Source organism: Zasmidium cellare (genome assembly GCF_010093935.1).
Source record: "Zasmidium cellare ATCC 36951 unplaced genomic scaffold M409scaffold_50, whole genome shotgun sequence".
NCBI lineage: Eukaryota > Fungi > Ascomycota > Dothideomycetes > Mycosphaerellales > Mycosphaerellaceae > Zasmidium > Zasmidium cellare.
Genome location: NW_022986994.1, coordinates 230,331 through 249,322, shown reverse-complemented (window position 1 = coordinate 249,322; position 18,992 = coordinate 230,331). Strand labels below are relative to the sequence as shown.

The 18,992-nt window shown below is 53.6% G+C and overlaps 6 protein-coding genes across 6 annotated transcripts; 2 read left to right on the top strand and 4 right to left on the bottom strand.

The window, feature by feature from the left end:
- Window positions 1-53: 53 nt before the first annotated feature.
- On the bottom strand, window positions 54-4,410 carry M409DRAFT_70621 (uncharacterized protein; the record flags this gene model as incomplete). Its single annotated transcript, XM_033818822.1, has 2 exons — window positions 54-96; window positions 962-4,410. The coding sequence occupies 2 exons, from the start codon at window positions 4,408-4,410 to the stop codon at window positions 54-56; spliced, it is 3,492 nt and encodes a 1,163-aa protein (XP_033661178.1).
- Window positions 4,411-4,847: 437 nt separating this feature from the next.
- M409DRAFT_60189 (uncharacterized protein) lies at window positions 4,848-5,954 on the bottom strand (the record flags this gene model as incomplete). Its single annotated transcript, XM_033814384.1, has 3 exons — window positions 4,848-5,012; window positions 5,060-5,793; window positions 5,843-5,954. 3 exons carry the CDS (start codon window positions 5,952-5,954, stop codon window positions 4,848-4,850), a joined length of 1,011 nt encoding a protein of 336 aa, XP_033661177.1.
- A 664-nt stretch (window positions 5,955-6,618) lies between these two features.
- Window positions 6,619-7,700, bottom strand: M409DRAFT_29376 (uncharacterized protein; the record flags this gene model as incomplete). Its single annotated transcript, XM_033809437.1, has 4 exons — window positions 6,619-7,080; window positions 7,132-7,202; window positions 7,256-7,464; window positions 7,516-7,700. 4 exons carry the CDS (start codon window positions 7,698-7,700, stop codon window positions 6,619-6,621), a joined length of 927 nt encoding a protein of 308 aa, XP_033661176.1.
- Window positions 7,701-7,986: 286 nt separating this feature from the next.
- On the top strand, window positions 7,987-8,798 carry M409DRAFT_29375 (uncharacterized protein; the record flags this gene model as incomplete). Its single annotated transcript, XM_033809436.1, has 3 exons — window positions 7,987-8,323; window positions 8,398-8,583; window positions 8,632-8,798. 3 exons carry the CDS (start codon window positions 7,987-7,989, stop codon window positions 8,796-8,798), a joined length of 690 nt encoding a protein of 229 aa, XP_033661175.1.
- Window positions 8,799-13,677: 4,879 nt separating this feature from the next.
- On the bottom strand, window positions 13,678-15,602 carry M409DRAFT_29374 (uncharacterized protein; the record flags this gene model as incomplete). The annotated part of the gene is made up of 2 exons (XM_033809435.1): window positions 13,678-15,535; window positions 15,586-15,602. The coding sequence occupies 2 exons, from the start codon at window positions 15,600-15,602 to the stop codon at window positions 13,678-13,680; spliced, it is 1,875 nt and encodes a 624-aa protein (XP_033661174.1).
- Window positions 15,603-15,891: 289 nt separating this feature from the next.
- Window positions 15,892-18,475, top strand: M409DRAFT_70619 (uncharacterized protein; the record flags this gene model as incomplete). Its single annotated transcript, XM_033818821.1, has 7 exons — window positions 15,892-16,867; window positions 16,917-17,152; window positions 17,202-17,325; window positions 17,378-17,621; window positions 17,673-18,081; window positions 18,129-18,285; window positions 18,339-18,475. 7 exons carry the CDS (start codon window positions 15,892-15,894, stop codon window positions 18,473-18,475), a joined length of 2,283 nt encoding a protein of 760 aa, XP_033661173.1.
- Window positions 18,476-18,992: the final 517 nt, after the last annotated feature.

The following is an 18,992-nucleotide window of genomic DNA, read 5'->3' as shown; positions in this document are numbered from 1 at the left end:
AGGCAATCCTGTCTTTCTTGTACCACTCCAGCAGCCTCTCCTGGTATTCATTTTCAGCAGTTGTGTTCAGTGCTTGAGTCCTTGCTCTTTCGGCTGCTTGTTCTCCAATAGGGACAGCAATTGGGAGCAATAGTTCTGGGGCTTCTGGTTTTGGCTTATATGCTAGCCATGGGATGTCTTCAAAGACATATGCTGCACAATCCTTGTCAACAAGAGTGGCCTTAAGCATGTCTCTCTATGCTTGAAAGGAGGCTCCCTTCTTGAGGATGTACTTGATAGATTTCTCGCTTGTTTGGGTCTCCATAGCAGAACAAGGTGGATCAGGTAGATACAAGGACAAGGGTACTGTGGATTCTCAATCAGAGATAATCAAATGAGTATGGTTGAATCAATCTTGAGCGCCGGGCTCATAACCTGTTGTGCAGCGGTTATTAGGCCTTCATAGATGATTGATTACGGGAGCAGGTATCTACAAGGACTGTGAATTCAGAAGATGTGGCCTTCTTGGCACTCACGTGATCCCCAGGCACAACAGATGTATCTGTCGATCATGGCTGGATTCGTTGATTGTTCGCCGTGAGGCCACAGGGCGTTTGCAGCTGTGCTGTACGACATACCTATGTTGGACGCTGAAGACGCTGCGGTGGGCAGTGCGGCGATCCTTGGAATCATCGTCCGAGCTGGGTCATCGTCTATGGCTGAGCAACTGTGCAGCTCGAAAATTGCTTGAATTGTATTATTAGTGCATTGTTCGAAAATCGTGCTTGGTAATTTGTTGGTATATTGTGAAAGCAGTCTTCTTGACGCACTCATCTGCAAGTACAACAATTCCATGCGTATCCATCACCCTCGCCATCGCTATGCTGGAATGTGCGACCTGCTACTTGATAATTTCTATCCTTGTCGATCGTCTGCCGCTCCATCGCTCGTCGTCACTTGCGAGACTGGCTCTTCTATATGCTTTTGCACTTGAGCTTTGATGCGCTGCGATATCTCATCTGTCTCGTCAGTGCCAGTCTCTGTCTCTCTCGAGCCGCCGACTCTCGTGCCCAGCACTGGGGTCTCCATGATTGAGCGCTTTCCTTCGTCACTTGGCGTAGAATCCTGTGCCTCGAAATCCTCTTCTGTGAGGTCATCACCTTGGAGGAATCTCTCCGCTGTGTTGGCTCTTCCAAGCCCTGTGACCTCCTTGTTCGTGCCAACATCACTGCCTTCAGAGAGCTGTTCCCTCTGAACGTGCGTCGCTGCTTCGGTACGCTCTGCCTTCACCTTGGCCTCAACTGCATTAGAGTCGTCAAGATGCTCTGGATCATCGTTTGCACCGCTCTCCAGCTCTACTGTTGAATTCTCCGCTGCAATGGCGTCGGCGGCACCTTCAGGAACGCGCAGTCCAGGCGCATCTGATGATGCGTCTTCGTCGGCGTCCTTTGCGTTATGGGATTGATCCTCATCATGTTGTTGTGGTGATGAAAGATTCTCAATGAGTTGCTCTCTTCGAGAGTGCTGTCGCCGCACAGGCAGCGGCGGCGGGATCTTTTTGACTTTGCTAGGAGTGTCGTCGACGCTTCGCTCTTGCTCTTCGTCTGGCTGTTTTGTCCGAGGCGTCTCAGGCTCGGCTTCACCGGCACTGAGTTGTAGCAAGTCTTCATCCTCGGTGATGCTGGCGCTTGAATGCCCATGGGTGGACTGTTGGTATTCAGCACTTGGGTCAAAATTGACGCTCTCGCTTGATCCCCCACTCGGTCCCATACCATCGTCCACCACGTTCTCTTGCCAAGTGCCGAATTCATCGTCGCCTCCATTCCCAGCAATCTGACTTGAGCCGCTTTTGGTCCTGAAGAGCACGGGAATTTTGCTATTGGGTGTCGTGCTGTTTGAATCACTTTCACCTGGCCGTGGACGCCGGGGTGGTAAAGCAGGGACTGGCTTCCTCCTCATGCTGCTCACACCACCCCAAAGCCCTTTGTTCGGTCCAGGTAAAGGCTGTCCAGGCGGAGGCAGAGGCTGTCCACGACCCATCGGCTGGCTGGTGCTTTGAGGACTGGCCTCTTGCTTGGCACCTGTTCGAGGTAGCATACCCCGATTCTTTTGTATAGTGTTCCAGCCCCAGTTCCGTGCAGCAGTGGTAGCCGCGCCAGCTGCTGCAAGAAGGTTCGCTTTCCTCTGGCCAGGCTGTTGGCCCCGCGCAGACGACAGTGAAGTAGCGGTTGAACGTTCCGAATCTGTGCTTCGAATCGAGAATGATCGCGGTGTTGCGGGTATCGTTGAATCTGACAGCTGGTGGCTGCGAATGGAAGCTTCATCGGAGTCGTGGCTGCCAGGCAGCTCTTCCAGACTACGATTCACATTGTCGGCTCCCTCGGCGGTGGTCGAGACGGACGGTCTTGCAGCCGCCTGGTCTGCTCGCGCTCTCAAGTCCCGCAGCTCATCCATCGCATCTTTCTGTTGCTGCTGTTGAGGTATAGAGCCGCGAGATCGCCAAAGCCGTCTGTTCTGAGAGGGAAGATTCTGTAGAGATGGGTCATCTGCGCGCACTTGCTCTACAGTCTGCCCATCTACCGCCACGACAGGTGAGGGCAGCGTGATGGAAGGCGAGCGGAGTGGTTTCGGTGGGAGACTCGATTGCTGACTGATCTCCGGACTTGACGAAGGGTCGTGAGTGTTTTGCGACGACCCAACAGGGCGGCGCTTCACTTGTCGTTCGTCGACTGGCATCGTCGCGGAATGGTGCATCCGTGCGATGTTGACCTCTGAGTTTGAGGAGAGACCAGTGGATGCGCCTGAATCCATTGCAGGGGGGAAAGATGGCATAGACATCGTCTTGTCATTTCGATCGGAGAGGACCCGGGCAGAGCCTGGTCGCAGCTCCGGGTGTTCATCCTCGCCCTCGTCACTCCATAGACCTCCTCTTGCATGACTCCCTCTCGTATCGATTAATGGCATTGGAACGTCATCCCAGTTAGGCTTCACGAGTCCTTCACCAAGGGCAGTGCGTACTCTCTCCTCGATAGCTCTCAACACAAAGCCATACGTGATCTTTCGCTCACTCACGACGGGCTCAGCACGAACTTCCAGCTCCGGCATGTTCTCAAAGCAATACCAGAGCCTGTTGGAAGGAGGCGGCTTGATATGTAGAAGCATGGTGCCTTGAACACGCTGCATAGATGCCTTGAGCACCAAGTCTACCGTCCTGGCCTTGAAGCGAGGGCCCAGATCAAGCTTTGCCACGGCAAGCAAAGTGATTGAAAGGCCCCCATTGTACCGCATATCAGCACTGATGGTAGTGTCGCCATTGATGTTCAAGTCTCGAAGTTTTAGGTTGGTGAAAACCGGGGCGGCGTCTCCAAGATCCAGCGATCGGATCTGTAGTAGAGGGATGAACGTGGGCTTTTGGATTCTTGCTAGCTTCTTCTCGATCTTGCCCAGAATGAAGTTCTTCAGATAGTCGGTGTGATGTATCCCTAAAAAGACTCGCCCCAAAAGTGCGTTCAATGCCCTCGTCTCTGGCGTAAGACTTGATGAATGGAGTGAGGACTGGAGCTTGATCAGTGCCTCTGGATCGAGGGGAAGGAGAGTTGGAGGATGGGATCGAGTCCATAGCAAGGCGTGGAAGAAGTCTTCTTTTTCAAAACTTGTCGCCGAAAACAGATATATGGGCTTCGTGGCCTTTTGGGATCCTGAGCTTTGCATGGAGCCGTTGGGCAGCTCGACAGGAGTCAACACAATTGCGGTTCTCTTGATAAAGAGGTCAGCTTCTGGAATCTTTCGATCATCTATCTCGTCCTCGGCCTCCTTGCCAGACTGGAGCGTGACGTTGTGATGTGCAAGACTGAGCACATGCCGTACCTCCATCGGGGCCGGAGAGTCGTACAGCATCAAATGTCCATGGCGCAGAACGATATACATTACGTTGGCGGACACAGATCTACGGCGGTTGGCAGGAGCTTGCTGGGTATCATCGTGGTCCAGAATGGATGTGCTGCTCCCTGTGTTCTTGTTGCCGGAAAAGACGGAGCGGTACATGCTTTGGTATACCGACTCACTGCTGTTCCCAACTCCGTCTCCAGCAGTGGTATCATGCCCTTGACCACCAGCTGCAGCGCTTCCATTCTGCCGCGCATTCAGCGCTTGGATCGCAGCTTGGAAGTCGTACTTCCTGAGCACGGCAAAAGTACCACTGGCTCCAACGTCGCTTGTTGATTCCTGGCGGCTCCTACTCTGATCCTGTTCTTTGACCACCTCTTCAGCTGTATAAACCTTCCCATCGTCTGGTCCATCTCTTTGACGTTCTTCAGCGTGATCGGCCTTGAGTAGCAGATACCATGCTGACGCGAGGACGGCGGCGAGTACGAGCGGTAGGAAGGTCAGACCGCCAACGAGGTAGGTGATTGCGAGCGTTCGGAAGCTCATCACGGCGGCGGCTCATCTTCGCTGATGAGGGTTATGGCGTAGCTGTACTGCAGCCATGGCGACAATGGCGAGTCGAGGGATGGATACCAGTTGGCTTCACCAACACGGGCAGCTGCGATGGATGCGGTGATGCCGATCTTAGTCAGCGCGGATTTTCAGCTTCACGAAAACGAGGGTAGTTGAGGTGCACGTCAATATGCTTGTCTTTGGAATTGACTCTCCTATGTGATCAGCTGTTCGAGATGGCTGCAGCCAGTCTGCGAATGCTTCAGTGATGGGAGCTCGATCTGTGCGCCACATCGTGATCATAGCCAGCAAACCCAGCTGACTTCATCAAACAGCGTATCTGCCCAATCTCTGAATTCCAAGTTCGTTCACAGTACGCTGGACCATAGCTTTGATGGCCCACTCATGCCTTGCTTCCTCGTCCTTGAATTTCAGGCCACCTCATGGTCAACATTCTCGTCCTTGATGAATACAGCCGAACCCACAGCAATACTGCTGCCAAGCGTAGTATCTTCCCGCAATAGCTTGGCCATCAAACGAGCTGAGCGACCGACCTCAACGGGATGCTGCTCCCCGAAGGCAAGATGCTGAGCGGCCTGTATAGAAGTTAGTACCGTCTTGTCAAGGGTTCAGTATAGCACACCTCTGGCTTGAATGATCTCATCCTTGTTGGCTTCAAGATGCGCACGGCGACCACTTTGCCTATACACTTTCGCTTGCTCTGTTGCAAAATGTCCATGGGTTGTGGTTTCTGTCTGAGCACGAGCTGAGGATCTGCGGAAGCCTTGGCTATTCCCCCGACGAAGCTTTCGACTTTGCGTCGCCAGTGCTCCGCGATGAGTACACCCTGAGCAGGAAGAGACTGCATCTGCACCAGCCGGTACCCGGGATGAGCTGCTTCGATTTCCTTCGTCTTTTCGGCTTCGGGATTGACAGCCACGGGAGCACAGAAGCTCTGCCATGGTGGAATCCGTTGAGAGGTGCCCGGGAAGACGGGCGAGGACGATGTGGCCTCGCGCTCCCGGAGCTCAGCATTCGACAGCACCTGGTCAGCTTTCACAGCATGCATGATCAACATGAAGATGGCAGTGAAGATGGCCTTGGCGGTGACAAAGAAATGCTGCTGAACGCGCGAGTCGCCGAACAGTATCGGATTATCCCTCAGTCGCTGGACGTGCGAAGTGACGTCGAGCAAATCCGCGAATGCCTCTCGAAGTAAGACGTCTTGGGGCAACTTGAAGTCGTGAGACTGTCCGGGCCTCGTGCACTTCAGCTCCCACATCGCAAGCCTCATCTCGATGCTGTTCATCTTGCAGATGAGCGAGTCGAGGTACCGTTGATCGCAGATGAGCACGTCGCTGCTGCTGTCTTGTTCAGCTGCTACCGTCAGTGGCATCTCCAGTATAACGTGACGGGGCATGCAAACATGTTGTGCGACCGTGGTCGCCGGTGATGTAGTATTTGTTGGCATGCTCGGAGACATCGCCTAAGGTGAGCTCCTTGAACATGCGCGGGAAGTTCAGGCGGAGTAAATCCATCTTTGTTGTTGCTCGGTGGTGTAATGAAGCCAGAGCCAAAGCCAAAGCCAATAAACAGGTCCAAAGCGGCGCTCACGTGCTTTTATCGATTGACCGAGATCTCCTCGCTCTCACACACGCTGACAGGCGCCATGCAACGTCAAGCATATCAGTAGCATAGTCGTTAGGATAACATGGGAGAAAAGTGTTATGCAGCATCTCCCCTTGAATTCGCGAGCTGCCACATGAGCTTTGAGCATGAAGTTTTCCGTATACGTGGACACCTGGAATTCGGGAGCTCAGCCGTCTCCATCCTCCTTCTCACTCAGAGTGATAAGGTCTACGCTCCGACAAGCAGCACTGATAGCATGGTCGTTGAGTAAGAAACGGAGATATATGCGCGCACCATGCCTGCACCCTCCTCTGCAACATGTACACCGAGACTTTGGTGTCACGTCCGCCCACGTACGGCACGCACATACTACGGAGTCATCCTCCAGCGTTCTCAGTTAATTGCGCCGCTTTGGGGCATGGCTGACCTTCAAGGACCATGGCAAGTGCTCCATGTTTCGCACTGGTACTGACTCAATCAAGACTCGAGGACCGCAGAGCTTCCATTAGCTATATACGTTGTCATTACAGCAGCACAGGACCAAAACACAGAAGCCGAAGCATGCCTCTCCCCTCAAGCCTCTCTCACGTACTCGAGCACAGGAGTCAAGTCAACCCCAAACCCCTCCAAGTCAAAAAACGTGCCGACATCCACAAACCCCTCAGGGGAAGCCTCCCCAGCCAACTCGTCTTGGCGAAGCTGCTCAGCGAGGTAATCTACCGTGAAAGACTGCTCGTTGGTGGTGGGAGCGAGGAACGACACGTCCTGGGCGGCATTGAAGGTGGCGAGTGGGTCGGCATTGTGGGTGGTGAGCTGTGAAGTGTTGTTCTGGTGAGGCGGCATGACGGTGCTGACGGTGGTCTGCCCGTTCTGTTGGGCTGGGAGAGGGGTCGCATTCGTGGTAGCGTCGGTGCTGCTGGACTGCGCAGCAAGCTTGGCCAGCTTGTTCTTGGTCATGCGCTTCTTCTTCTCGGATGGCTTGCGTGGCTGGTACTTGTAGCCCGGATGGTCGATCGCATGCTGGCGCTTCTCTTCCTACTTCTTGTCAGTGAATCATGGTGGTACAAATTCGAAGACATGACATACCTCAGCTCTCTTCGCGTACTCGGCTTTGACTTCTGGGCTGGCATTGCGCCACCGCTGGCCAGCGATCTTGGCTAAAAATGATGTCAGCTGATTCTCACGTGAATGGGACAGCTGTGCGACTTACAGATGTCATTGTTATGTATCCCGGGGAACTCGATCTTGATCAGCTCGTGCTGGTCGAGGCGGAAGATCACGAAGGGGTTCTTTGGACGCTTCGTCTTCTTCGCAGCGTCCTCGGTGCTGGGCATGCTTGCGTGGACCGCACCTGGCTCGATGCAGACCAGGTCTGCATCTGGGTCGGCGGTGAGCGCGAAGTGGGTGAGAGCGCGTTCGCTATGAATGTCAGCTACAGTCGATAATTTTCGGGGGTCTGTGGTGATTTACTCGATAGTTCGCTTGAACAAACCAAGAGCATCGCCACCAATGCCAGTGATGTCGGACATTGACACAGCTATCTTGCCACGGAAGCCACGCTCGCACGCAGCAACAGCGACATCGACGGCCTTGCTAAATCTCTCGACGGCCTGTTCGACAGGAGCGAATGGAGTGAAAGTGATCTGAGTAGCCATTTTCGTTACTCGTTGCGTCGCTGGTGTGGTTCTTGTGCTTGTAGCGATGTTGCAGGTGATTGTGAGAAGGTGTGCGAGATGTTGTCTGGATGATGTTGCGAGAAGGCCGAAGGAGATCAGAGAAAGTATTTCTTGCTCGTGGGCTGTGGCTGGGCCAATGGCCCACATTGTGAGGCGCATGAAATTCAAACTCTAAATCGCCATTCGCGATAAACAGCTGACATCCGATTAAAAAAATGCGTGACGTACCGCTGGCCGATTCTTTCCCTTAGATTCACCACACACTATGGATACACCCGCGACTCGAGACAATCTGGTCCACAGCGCTCTCTCCTGCCTCGACGACCTGATACGTACTTGCAATGGGGCAATCGGCACCTCAGACGACGTCACCACCGATGAGAGTTGTGGCCACACTGAAGAAGCCGCCGAAGGATCTCGCCTCGCACAGCTCCACCGTGATCGGGATGAAGTGAACCTGATGGCCGCCAGGTACTGTGCCCAGCAGAAGGAACGTCGAGATGTTCCAGCTCCGAAACGTAACCTCCAGTGTGGCACGAAGCTGGCAGCGATCGAGCAAGGACCTCGGATGACCAGGGCCGACTACGAAGTTCTAGCACGAGGTCAGCAAAGAAAACTCAACATATAAGTGATATTTTGTCGTGACGGCCCACTTGTCTAATGCGTTGCAGCGAAGTCGATTGCTTCGCAAGGTCCTTTGGTCTTCAGCAAGCTTCGAATATGAAATCAACTCCGCTCCTCAACCCCCAAGCCGAGGCTTTCCTCGAGAAGTTCTTCAAGAAGTACGGAAATCCGAGCCTGGGAGATGTATTCGTCTTATGGCAAGTCCTGAAGGTCCACAAGGATATAATTCTGCAGTTCTGTACGTACACCTGCCACTGTCGTCTGGATTGCTGATGATCATCTGAAGTCGAGAACAAGAGGAGACTCTATGCACCGGTAACAGAAGCCAGGAATATGCTGCGCACGAAAGCGCTCCTGCAGGATTTTGAAATGAGAGGCACGCTGAACTGGTACCTGGAAAAGAACCGTCAGGAGGATGAGGCGTATCAGCCGGCTGCGGATGACATGGATTGATGGTTTTGTGTATCACATACGCATCATCGTCGTGCACAAATGCGGAAGGTTCGCGTCAAAGACCTTTGTTGCAAGACAGATTACCTTGATGCGGATGGAATGCGCCTTGTTCCATATGCGTCTGATTGCGGAATGAGAACAGAATGAAGCAATGAGAAGAATCTCTATCTTCTCATGAATGCAATGAGGCTTTTCCAGTACATTCATACCTCCTTGAAGGCTCTCTTGGCCTGTTATACTAATGGATTCTCATATCGAGCGCGAGGTGAAGTCGAATTTGAGATGAAGGATCAGCTCCACATCCTTGCGCCAGGGATGACTTCCACGCGACAGAGCTAGACTACAATCAGCTTCCCGACCCACCGGACGCGAGACGACATCTCATCAGCCGCAACAGCACTCGACGCCTTCAATTTCTACTGTCTCGGCCTGCTGCGAAGAAAAACAGCGACTGCCATGCCCAGAACTCGCTGGATCGATGGAGATCATCTGCGGAAGGCTGTGCCGGAGATCTGCTTTGAAGCGTCACCGAAACCACACTCCTATCCGAGCCGTCACACGATCCCCAAATAGCAAGAGTCCTGAGAATGCAATGGAGCAGGCGAGTGTTTAAACATTGGACGTCGGCTATCGAGTGCTGAGACTGCCTTCTCAGCCGTACTGACAAGCAGACGCACAAGATACTCCGATAGCTCTCAATCCGAACGATCTTCCTCCTCCTGCAGACTCCATCCGCCGCTAAAAGGGCTATTCGAGGCTCTGACTCCATCCTTTCCTGCATTCCGTACGCTCATCCCGTGTGAATACGAAAATTTGATCCTCCATCCTTGAGATCCTCCTTGCCCCTGCAGTCGCCAACCGTACAGGACCGACATCGTGATGCCCAGAAGAACCGCAATTCGTTGGAAAAGTGCCTGAAACATCACACTTGAAGACTGTGTGAATACCAAGAGCAGGGGCTGTTGGCAGTAGGACCCGGTGATACTCATGCCCGGATGTAAGATGACCTACACGAGGTTCTGCGGCGTAGATATGAACGAGACGGGAGTCATAGGGATGAGGATATGGTCGTACAGGTATCCTTTTGGTATATTGCGAAAGATATGGATGGCCTGTAGGGGCTTCGAACAGTCATCATGGTGTCGGGCGCGGCAAGATTGAGAGACTGCCTCAAAGGACAAAGCAAGCCACCAGCGGTATGTATGCCTGTTCAGGATCTCAATAACTCAGTCAAAAGGGGTTCCAAGCATTATGATGTTCTGCTGAGCTTTGAAATGAGGCATTGCCCCCAATCTGAATGACATCGCAATGGCTCACGACAATAGCGCATTGTTGAGTACGGCACAATCGCATCAGTCATTCCAGACACAAAAGAAGGAAGATATATTGCTACAGGTTGAATGGACTCCATCGACTGCCCGTCAAAATTGTTGCATCGTCTCCCAGGCGGCCGAGAACCACTGCCATCGCCCTCGAAACATCCTTCCAACTCCCAAAGGCCTCCCGACGACAACCTCCCTCGACGCCTGAGGCCTTCCATGCTCCAATCTACGCCCGCGTGCGCTCGTGCGCGCCCCGTGCTCGCAAATACGCCGACCGTGCCCATCGCTCGTCGCCGGAGTGCTCGATAACCAGCAACCACACCTCCGGATGGCGTTCGTGCCTGAATGCCACAGTTGAATGCCTGAGCTGTGGCGCCTGTTCACCAATGCGGAAGCATAAGCGAGCCGCAGCTGTGGCACAGGCGCCGTTCTGAGTCACAGGAGGCGTTCTGGAAAAGAGGTGGTTGGGAGGCGGAGGCCCGTGCGGTTGGCCAATCAGCCAGGTCTTGGCGCCCGCTGGGAGTGAAGGAATTTGGGATTTGCCCGGCGGCGATGTAGCACAACGTCAACAGCTTTCACGTACTTGTAAAGTGTCATAATTGTGTTCTTTGGAACGAGGAGATGGAGCGCCAACTTGAAAGAAGTTCGTATGTGCTCGGGGAGCTGAGACATGGGACTTTCAAATTTGACATTCGTTTTTGCCATCCCAATGTATATTAAACACCATGAACTGTTCCAAAACATATACGAGCTTGTAGAGCGTGTCCAAGAGTACAATCTCTATGCAGGAATATATGGGCTGGTGTCACTGTTCGGGTCGGTAGAGGCCGGCAGGGGAAGCTTCATCATGCATATCAGCTTGGCGACCGCGTATGAAGGGTACGGTATCTTCAAAGCACTGCTGAGCTTGATCTTTTGGGTCGGTGGGATCCAGAAATCATAATATGTCCAGTGGAAAGAAGCGGTGTTGCGCTGGTGTGCTATGGCGGGGTTGAAGCTGAAATCTGACGACGACGACGTGGCACCCAGATACCACCAGATGGACCTGAAAATTATATGAGCTCCGTCTTATAGTCATTCGAAAGAAATTTCCCATATTTTATAGGACCTCTGCACAGGGTTGCTCATGTGGTAGGTCTAGAGGGCTGGCCCTGGGTCGGGACACTTGGTGTATCTGCTTTGCAAGTCTCCGGGGCCAGAAACTCATTTACTGAATTCGTTTTCAAAGTTTTGAAAGACCCCAGACCGGTCTTTGATAGGCCCTGAACTCTGGTTTGGTGGGTGTACGGTGTGGGCGGCCAGAATCCATGGGTGAGCCATCACCCATATCAGCTGGTACAGCAGCGACTCGGGACATTTATCGCAGATAAGACTGAGGATCCAGCTCTCAAAACGAGATCTATGGGCCGTGTACGTTGCTTTGGTACGGGGATAGGCCGTGGCAGATATGAACCCATCTCGATGTTTGCCCTCCGAGGCTGACTATCGCAGGCCTGCGGCACCAGCAACACAATACCTCTTTCAGTAGCTCTCATGCGCTTATTAGAAGGGCCTCGAGCCTTTGTTGAGTCCAGTTACCTGACTTGAAGGCCAAGATATAGTAGGTTGTCCTGGAAAATGGGGCTCTGGCCGGACGACGCCATTGCGCGGCAGCAAGGTGGGTGCAGGTACCAAGAACACTTCCATACGACGCCTATATGATATGAAAAGCATTCTGAATACTGTTGATGGTTGTAGACAGTATAAGATTGCGTGATATGGGCCATCCCGAAAGGCCTTCTCGGCGGCTGCCATGTTTTCCAGGTCTATACCAGCCAGAACGCCAAAGTCATACTCCCAGCTCTTTCAGATGGACCTTCAGACACCCCCTACGCTTTGTTGCGACTCTGGGCCTCCTCTTTCGGTGGATATATCCAAGTACTGACGCCTTGAAGCATGGGAAATCGGGATGAAGTCCAGGAAGCTGGCGCCTTCGCCCAGCACTCCCAAAACTCCGCCAGACACTTTCAAGTGGTATATAAAGCATCGAGTATGTCCAGGACGCAACCGCCGGCATGGGTTCGTGGGCGCCAGGCTCGAGAAGCCGGATTTCGAGGCCAGAAAAGCGGTATAGTACGGCCAAGGGGTTTCCAGTATCACAGAATCGCTCAAATGGGATAACAAGAGTCGAATAGTATGATGAGAAGTAGTGTCAGTGGTTTCATACAGTTCTATTCGACTATCTAGATCCTCGAAGACTGGCCTCCCATCCAGCCAGAAATCCGTCTCCCAGGCAACGGCGGCAGCGACGACGACCTTCACCATCTTCTCAGATGTCAGCAGAGTCCTCGAAGACCATCTCTAGATACCCTCGAACACTTTCGGCAAGTAGCGAGCAAAGGCGGCACCTCAACAGGACAGCATGGGCGACGACAGCGAGCGAGGAGCCATTCTAGCCAGGGCGGTGACGACTCGGACGGCAGCAAGTACCCTAGACGGCATATGGGACCTTCAGGACCACGAGGAATCACTCAGCAGTCCATTTGGCTACAGGCAGGACGGCGCCGGACGCACATAAGGGCGGTTTGAGAGCACACCTCCCAGCGGCGGCGGCGGCGACGACCTGGACAGCGAGGTATGTGACTACAATAGATTACGAGTCCTACAGACCACTGAATACAGTTGGAAAGATACCAGGCTCCCAGCAGGACATCAGGCGAGGGCGAGGAGACTGCAGCGACGGCAGAGGCGGCGACGACGACACCCATCCAGATATCACCACCCAGCGTGAAGAGCGCCTCCATCTTCACTACTTACGAGGAGAAAAGGCGGTTCGATGACCACTATGAGACTGGTCGACATCAGCCGCAGAGAGACCTCGACTCTGAGCAGGCATTCCTCTTTGGGTGACGGGAAGGCCAGGGCGACGAGTCAAGCACGGTGAGGCCAGAACGACAAGACCAGAGCATATCATGCCCTTCGGACTCGTATGTCGACAGCAGAATACACAGAGACGGCAGTGGTGGAGGCGTTCAGGCGAACAGCTCGATCGGTCTAGCCGTCGGACGAGACGGCGGCGGCGGCGGCGGCAGCAGAGGAAGAAGACAGCATTACAAGCCTGATGAAGAAGAGAGACGGGAAGCAGATTTCGACATCATGAGAGAGAGCATTCGGCGGCAGCGATGAGAGCAGCAGCTGGGTCTCGCAGGCTTCACATGGACGAGTATGTCGAATCACCAGGGCAAAGAGCTTGGGAACAAGAATGGCGATGGTTATATGAAGAGCTTTCGGCCAGCAGCAGCATACCCAGAAGCACAGGCATAGACCAGAGCCGCTTGGGCAAGACCAGGACACGAGCAGCTGGGAGCAAGAGACAGGAACAAAATATCCTTCGCTGAGCACGAACGCAAGCAGGTGATGTGAGGCCGTGGAAAGGACATCATTCGCATTACGAGCCATCGGGCCAGTGAGAAGTATCTACTGCGCGGGCTGGCTCCAGGCAGACTTCAAGTCGTGGGTATCATATCATCCTAACATGGCAAGCAAGCACCCCATCCCTCGCGGGCTCTCAACCTCGTTCATCCTTTCGCAGGCGACTTCACGCTTGCACCCTCTTTCTTCGGCTGCCAGTCAGAGCACCAGATGAAAGTCAGGCAGCGCCATTGCGTGCCTCGCTCTTTGTCACCACTAGGACCCAGCGGTCGGGCACACATCCAGAAGCTTCGTCCTTGATTCGAGCCTTTCTTCTTGGTCTGCATCGTCTTGCACGGCTCCTGATGGCTCTCGCACAGCGGCGCGACCGGCTTGGAGAAGAGTGCACCCCATGAGCGTTGGGTCTGCTCAGCGGAGGCGAGTTGGGAGGCGAATTTGCTTGGGGATGGGCTGGGACTGGCGAACTCAGAGGGCTGGGTGTTCGTGGGCGTTGCAGCAGACTGTGACTGCTCGGCATCAACTTCGTCCATGGATTGCGTGTCGCCAACGATGTCGGTACTCGCGGCGTCCTTCAGCGCGGCTGCTGGAGCAGGCTGGCTCTTGGCTTGGAAGAAGCCCCTCAAGCTCTGCTGTCCTTTGGACGGTGCCTGTGCTTTCGAAGACGAGGTCTTCGGCTCCGACTTCTGCTTCTTCAGGGGGGACTCTTGGTTGACTGATGCCTTGCGCTTCGAATCCGGGCTTGTCGATTGAGACGGACCAGAATCGTTGACGGACAAGTCCGACTTCATCTCCAGACCTTTCGACTGGGCTATATCTGTCGCTTGAACCACACCATCTTGGGCGTCTTTGGTAATTTGCTGAGAAGGCTGGGGCTTCTTCAGTGCTGGTGCTGCGAACATCGACTTGATCGACCGCCTCTTGTCGAACTCGGGCATTCGCTTCGCCGAGAAACCAGGCGTCGATGCTATCTTCCACTCCTGCTTCCTCTCACCCTCAACAAATGCACCAGGTGGGTTCATTACGTCCAGCAAAGAGGTATCCCTACCATTCCAGGGTATGGCATCCTTGAAGTCGACGAATACCGGGCAGTGGTCGGAGCCAAGCAAGCCTTCTTGGATGTTGGCGTCTTTCAGCCAAGGACGCATTGCTGCCGACACAAGTACGAAGTCGATCCGACTGCCATAGTTGCCAGGTCTGGCGTTGATCTTCGTCTCCCAATGTGTGTACATGCCGGCTCGATCACGATGGAACTCGCGCGTGGTGTCGTAGAGCACGCCCTGCTCTCTGCCTTCATCCCGCTCGTCCAAGACCTCGCCACCGATCAGAAGCTGGTTGAAGATGCGCCGGTTAGGCGACATGAGGTACTCCTCTCTTGTGATCAGCGACTTGCGGATGTCTTCGAGGGTTGGTCCAGAATCCATCTCGTGGCGGGTGACATTCAGGTCGCCGACCAGAACGACGTTCTTGCCCTCCTTTATCAAGTTACGGATTCGACAGTCCAGTGCGCGGATGAAGCCATATCGGAAGTCGTCACGCAGGCCATTGCTATTAGCTGGCGAATACACCCCGAACAGCACGAACGCTGGAAATTCAACCACCACGCATCGACCTTCGGCATCGAGTGCTGCTGCATCCACGCCTAGCTCGGCTTCTTGCAACGGAGTTGGATAACCACCAATGCTCTCGTTCTCAGGCAGGTCACGATACGGCGTGCCAGATGGAGACGGCAGTACTCCGAGTAGTCCTTCCTCTGCTTTGATGGGAGCACATGTTGCATTTCGTGTGTAGATACCAACGCCTGAGTATCCTTTCTTATGCTTCGGCAAGCTGAAGTAGCAGTCCCATCCATCCACCAGGACCATGTCATCTCTAAGATCTTTCCTCTGAATCTTCAACTCTTGCATGACTACGATGTCGCTCTCGAGGATATCGAACATGGCGGAGAAGCTGCGAGCGGTGTTCCATGGCTGGTACGAGAAGGGATTACGAATGCCATTGACATTCCTGCACATATATCAGTATCAATATACCTGTTTCCAGGGAATCATCCATACCAGGTTGTGAGTCTCATCTTGGCCACCGCTTCCGTTCGATCTGGATGTCGCAGGGATGCAGCATCGTCAGCGCTTGCAATGACTGTCTGTAGCTTCTGAAGGCGTCTCAAAGATGGAAGAAGAGTGAGGAACTCATCGCCTCTTCGACAGACACGTCCACGACCAGGTTGACGTGAAACAGCCAGACCTCGGACATCCCGGTCACGTGCGCGCGTCAATCTCGCGTGGCTCCCTGGCACTTCAACCTACCATTTCCAGGACTCGACATCAACACCCACCACGAACAGAACGATGAGATGAACGGAAATGCCTCGCTACCTCACGCCGGCGCGCATTTGCTGCCTGGTGTTGATCCGCCAATATCAGTCTGGCCATACATCGTCTGAATCCTCGCTCCGCGTCCTCGACTTTCTCGCAACCCACGTAACCGCTTCACCCGAAAACGACTTCGAAGCGGTATCAGAGCGCAACAAGCTTTCTTCATCAGACATCACATATCTGGCCGAGAGACTTTCGCCATGGAGCTCCAAAGTTACCGGCCGGAATATGTACGATATGCTACTCAAACGCATCTGGTCACTTCATGGTCTGGATTCTCTACACAACCTGATCAATCGCCTCAACTCCGACGGTGTTCCTTTTGATGAGGAAGGCAATCCTATCCCATCGAAACAAATCACCCCTGGCTCGCCACTCGGTCAATTCATTCGAAGATGTTATGTTGAATTCACAAGACTGCAATTTGCTGACTCTCAGGCACTCTGGAACTCTTTCGTAGCCTATCGCGCACTGACATATGAGGACTGGGCAACGAAGAATCCAGACGCAGCAAGAGAGCTCGAGGAGACGCAGAACCTGACCAACGTGCCGGCATTGCCCAGGAATGCCTTCAACGACGACACCGCAGAAGCCAAATCCAACTCAAGCGTCGTCGATGCTGATATGCTGCTCGGCTTTTCCATCTACCAATTGCAAAACCTCGGCACGCGAGTACCAGGAGATGTGAAGACGCAGCTGGGCAAGTGGATTGGCGACCAGTGGGATTCAGGGACGCAATCGCTTCACTTCTTCATGGAGTTCTTCGATCATTGGAGGTCTGGCCAGTACAACATGGCACTCGAGAGCCTGCACCGATATTTCGATTACTCGCTTGCCGCGAGGACAGGTGCTGACAACATGAGGGTCTACTACCAGTACGCTTTGCTTCACTTGAGTGTGCTGCATGCCGATTTCGAGTGCTGGGATGAAAGCGTCGACGCGATGAACGAGTGCATAGCAACGGGTATGCCATACGTACCGATATCTTACCCACACGTGCTGACTTCACACAGCACGTGAGAACCAGGATACGGCCTGTCTGAACTTCGCCTTGTCCTGGCTACTATATCTTCGACATGCTCATCCAGACAAGAGCAGATCATCGTTCGCAACTATCTCAGGCGCCGTTGGCAGTGGTGGTGGGGAGCATGACGAGATAGCGTTTTTGAAGCAAAAAGCAAGAGATGGCAAACACTGGGTGCTGCTCAGCAATACGTTGCTCGAAGAAGCGAAACTGGAGATGTTCAGCGTTGGTCAAGACGCTTGTACCTGACTGCTATGTACTGACACTTTCTCAGGGTGGCAGCGCGAATCGTGCCCAAGAATACATACTTCAGGCGATGTACCTGAATGTCCTTCACGACCTTCAAAACCTGGCACCTGCTGCTGCGCTCTTTCATGGTGCAAGTCATGATCGCCTTGGTAAGCTAGGGAGGATGAAAAAATCGGGCGTCTATCTCTGACCATCATGCAGGCCAGGCACAGCTCGCAACCAGGTCGTACGAGTTAGCCACAGTTGTGCACGATGTCCATTGTTCACTAAACGATCGCGTTCGCTCAAGCTGTCGACTCGCTTTTGCTTCGGCACTTTCTGGGCATTACTCCAAGGCGATGGCAATGCTTGACAGCCTCAACCCAACCATCAGAGGAGTGCTAAAGCTGGAGCAGCGCATTTTGGCATTTGCCACGATTGTGCAGCTACGGCGACAACTACATCGGTATGTCTTGCATGAGCATATTTGGTACATTCCGGCTGACTTTTTACACAGCGGCGAACTTGAAGCGGCAAGTTACTTCCTGAACCAACTCCGTCCACTCCGGTCCTTTAGCGATCCTGAGATCGTGTTTGAGGTGAACTTGTTGGAAATTGAGTTCTTCATCAAGCAAGGATCATTCGAAGAAGCATTGACCAAAGTCGGCGAACGCATCAGAGAATCGAAAGGAAGAGGGACTGACATGGCCCAACGTCTCCACCTTCTCATACTGAAAAGCAGGATATACCTTGCTGGTGGACAGGCAGTCAAAGGGTTTGCTGTCTCGTTGAGGGCTACTTCAACTGCGGAGCGTCACCTGCTTATGCCTGTTTTACATGAGGGTCTCGCAGTTCTAGCACGGATCCTTATCGAGTTGTCCGAGTACGCAGTAGCCAGAGACCTGATTGAGGCCACTCTGCCACAGGTAAGTGGCGTTCCACGTTAGATGAATCATGCTAACGCCTCACGCAGGTCCTTGAGTCGAAGAACGTCACATTGACTGCCAAGATGTTTGTGACCATGGGCGAGGCATGCGTTGGGTTCGCTGGCTATTGCTGCGAGGCCGGCTCAGCTGAGCAGGCTCGCAGTATGCGGAGGGCTCTCGGCCTCATTGAGCGAGGCAGAGTTGGTAAGGAAACTCAAATACCTTTTACGGCAGAGTCGAACGCTGACGATCCACAGCATACCAAAGGATAGAGGACATCAGTGGCATGCTTGACTGTCTGCTGATGAAATCGAAGATTGCCAACTGGAGCGGGGACGAGACAACATCTGCGCAGGCCGATGAGATGTACATGCAGCTTCTCGCTGACCGCTGAACGCAAGAACAAGGAAGCAAGTCTAATCCACCACCATCCACAAGGCACCACGATCACAAATGACTCGTGAAGAGCTACTATTGCAGCCGACTGCAGAAAGGCGATTATGAGCGGCACATACATGGCGCGCATCCTTCAGGCGCTGAGATGGCTAAACTGAGGGACGAATGCACACATGATCGGACTTCATCTCGACCAGAATCTGGCGTCGAGACGTGAGTACCATGTGCCCATTCCCGACGGCAGTCGACTTGGGAAGATATTTACGAAGCATCTGTACGCCCTGGCATCCGCCAATGTCCGCCCTCGATCGAATTCGATACCCTTTGCGGCGGTGTCACTATTAGAGTGTTGGCTTCGAGAATTGACAGGAATCGTGTGGGCCTGGTGGCCGTCGGTCGATGGTGGAGCACTCAGCAGACGGCAAAGGCTCGAAATCTGGACATCACGGAGCGAGGGACATGTTCAGATGGAAGCTCTACCGCTCGACACATGCGCACCAAGCAAAACCGCACAG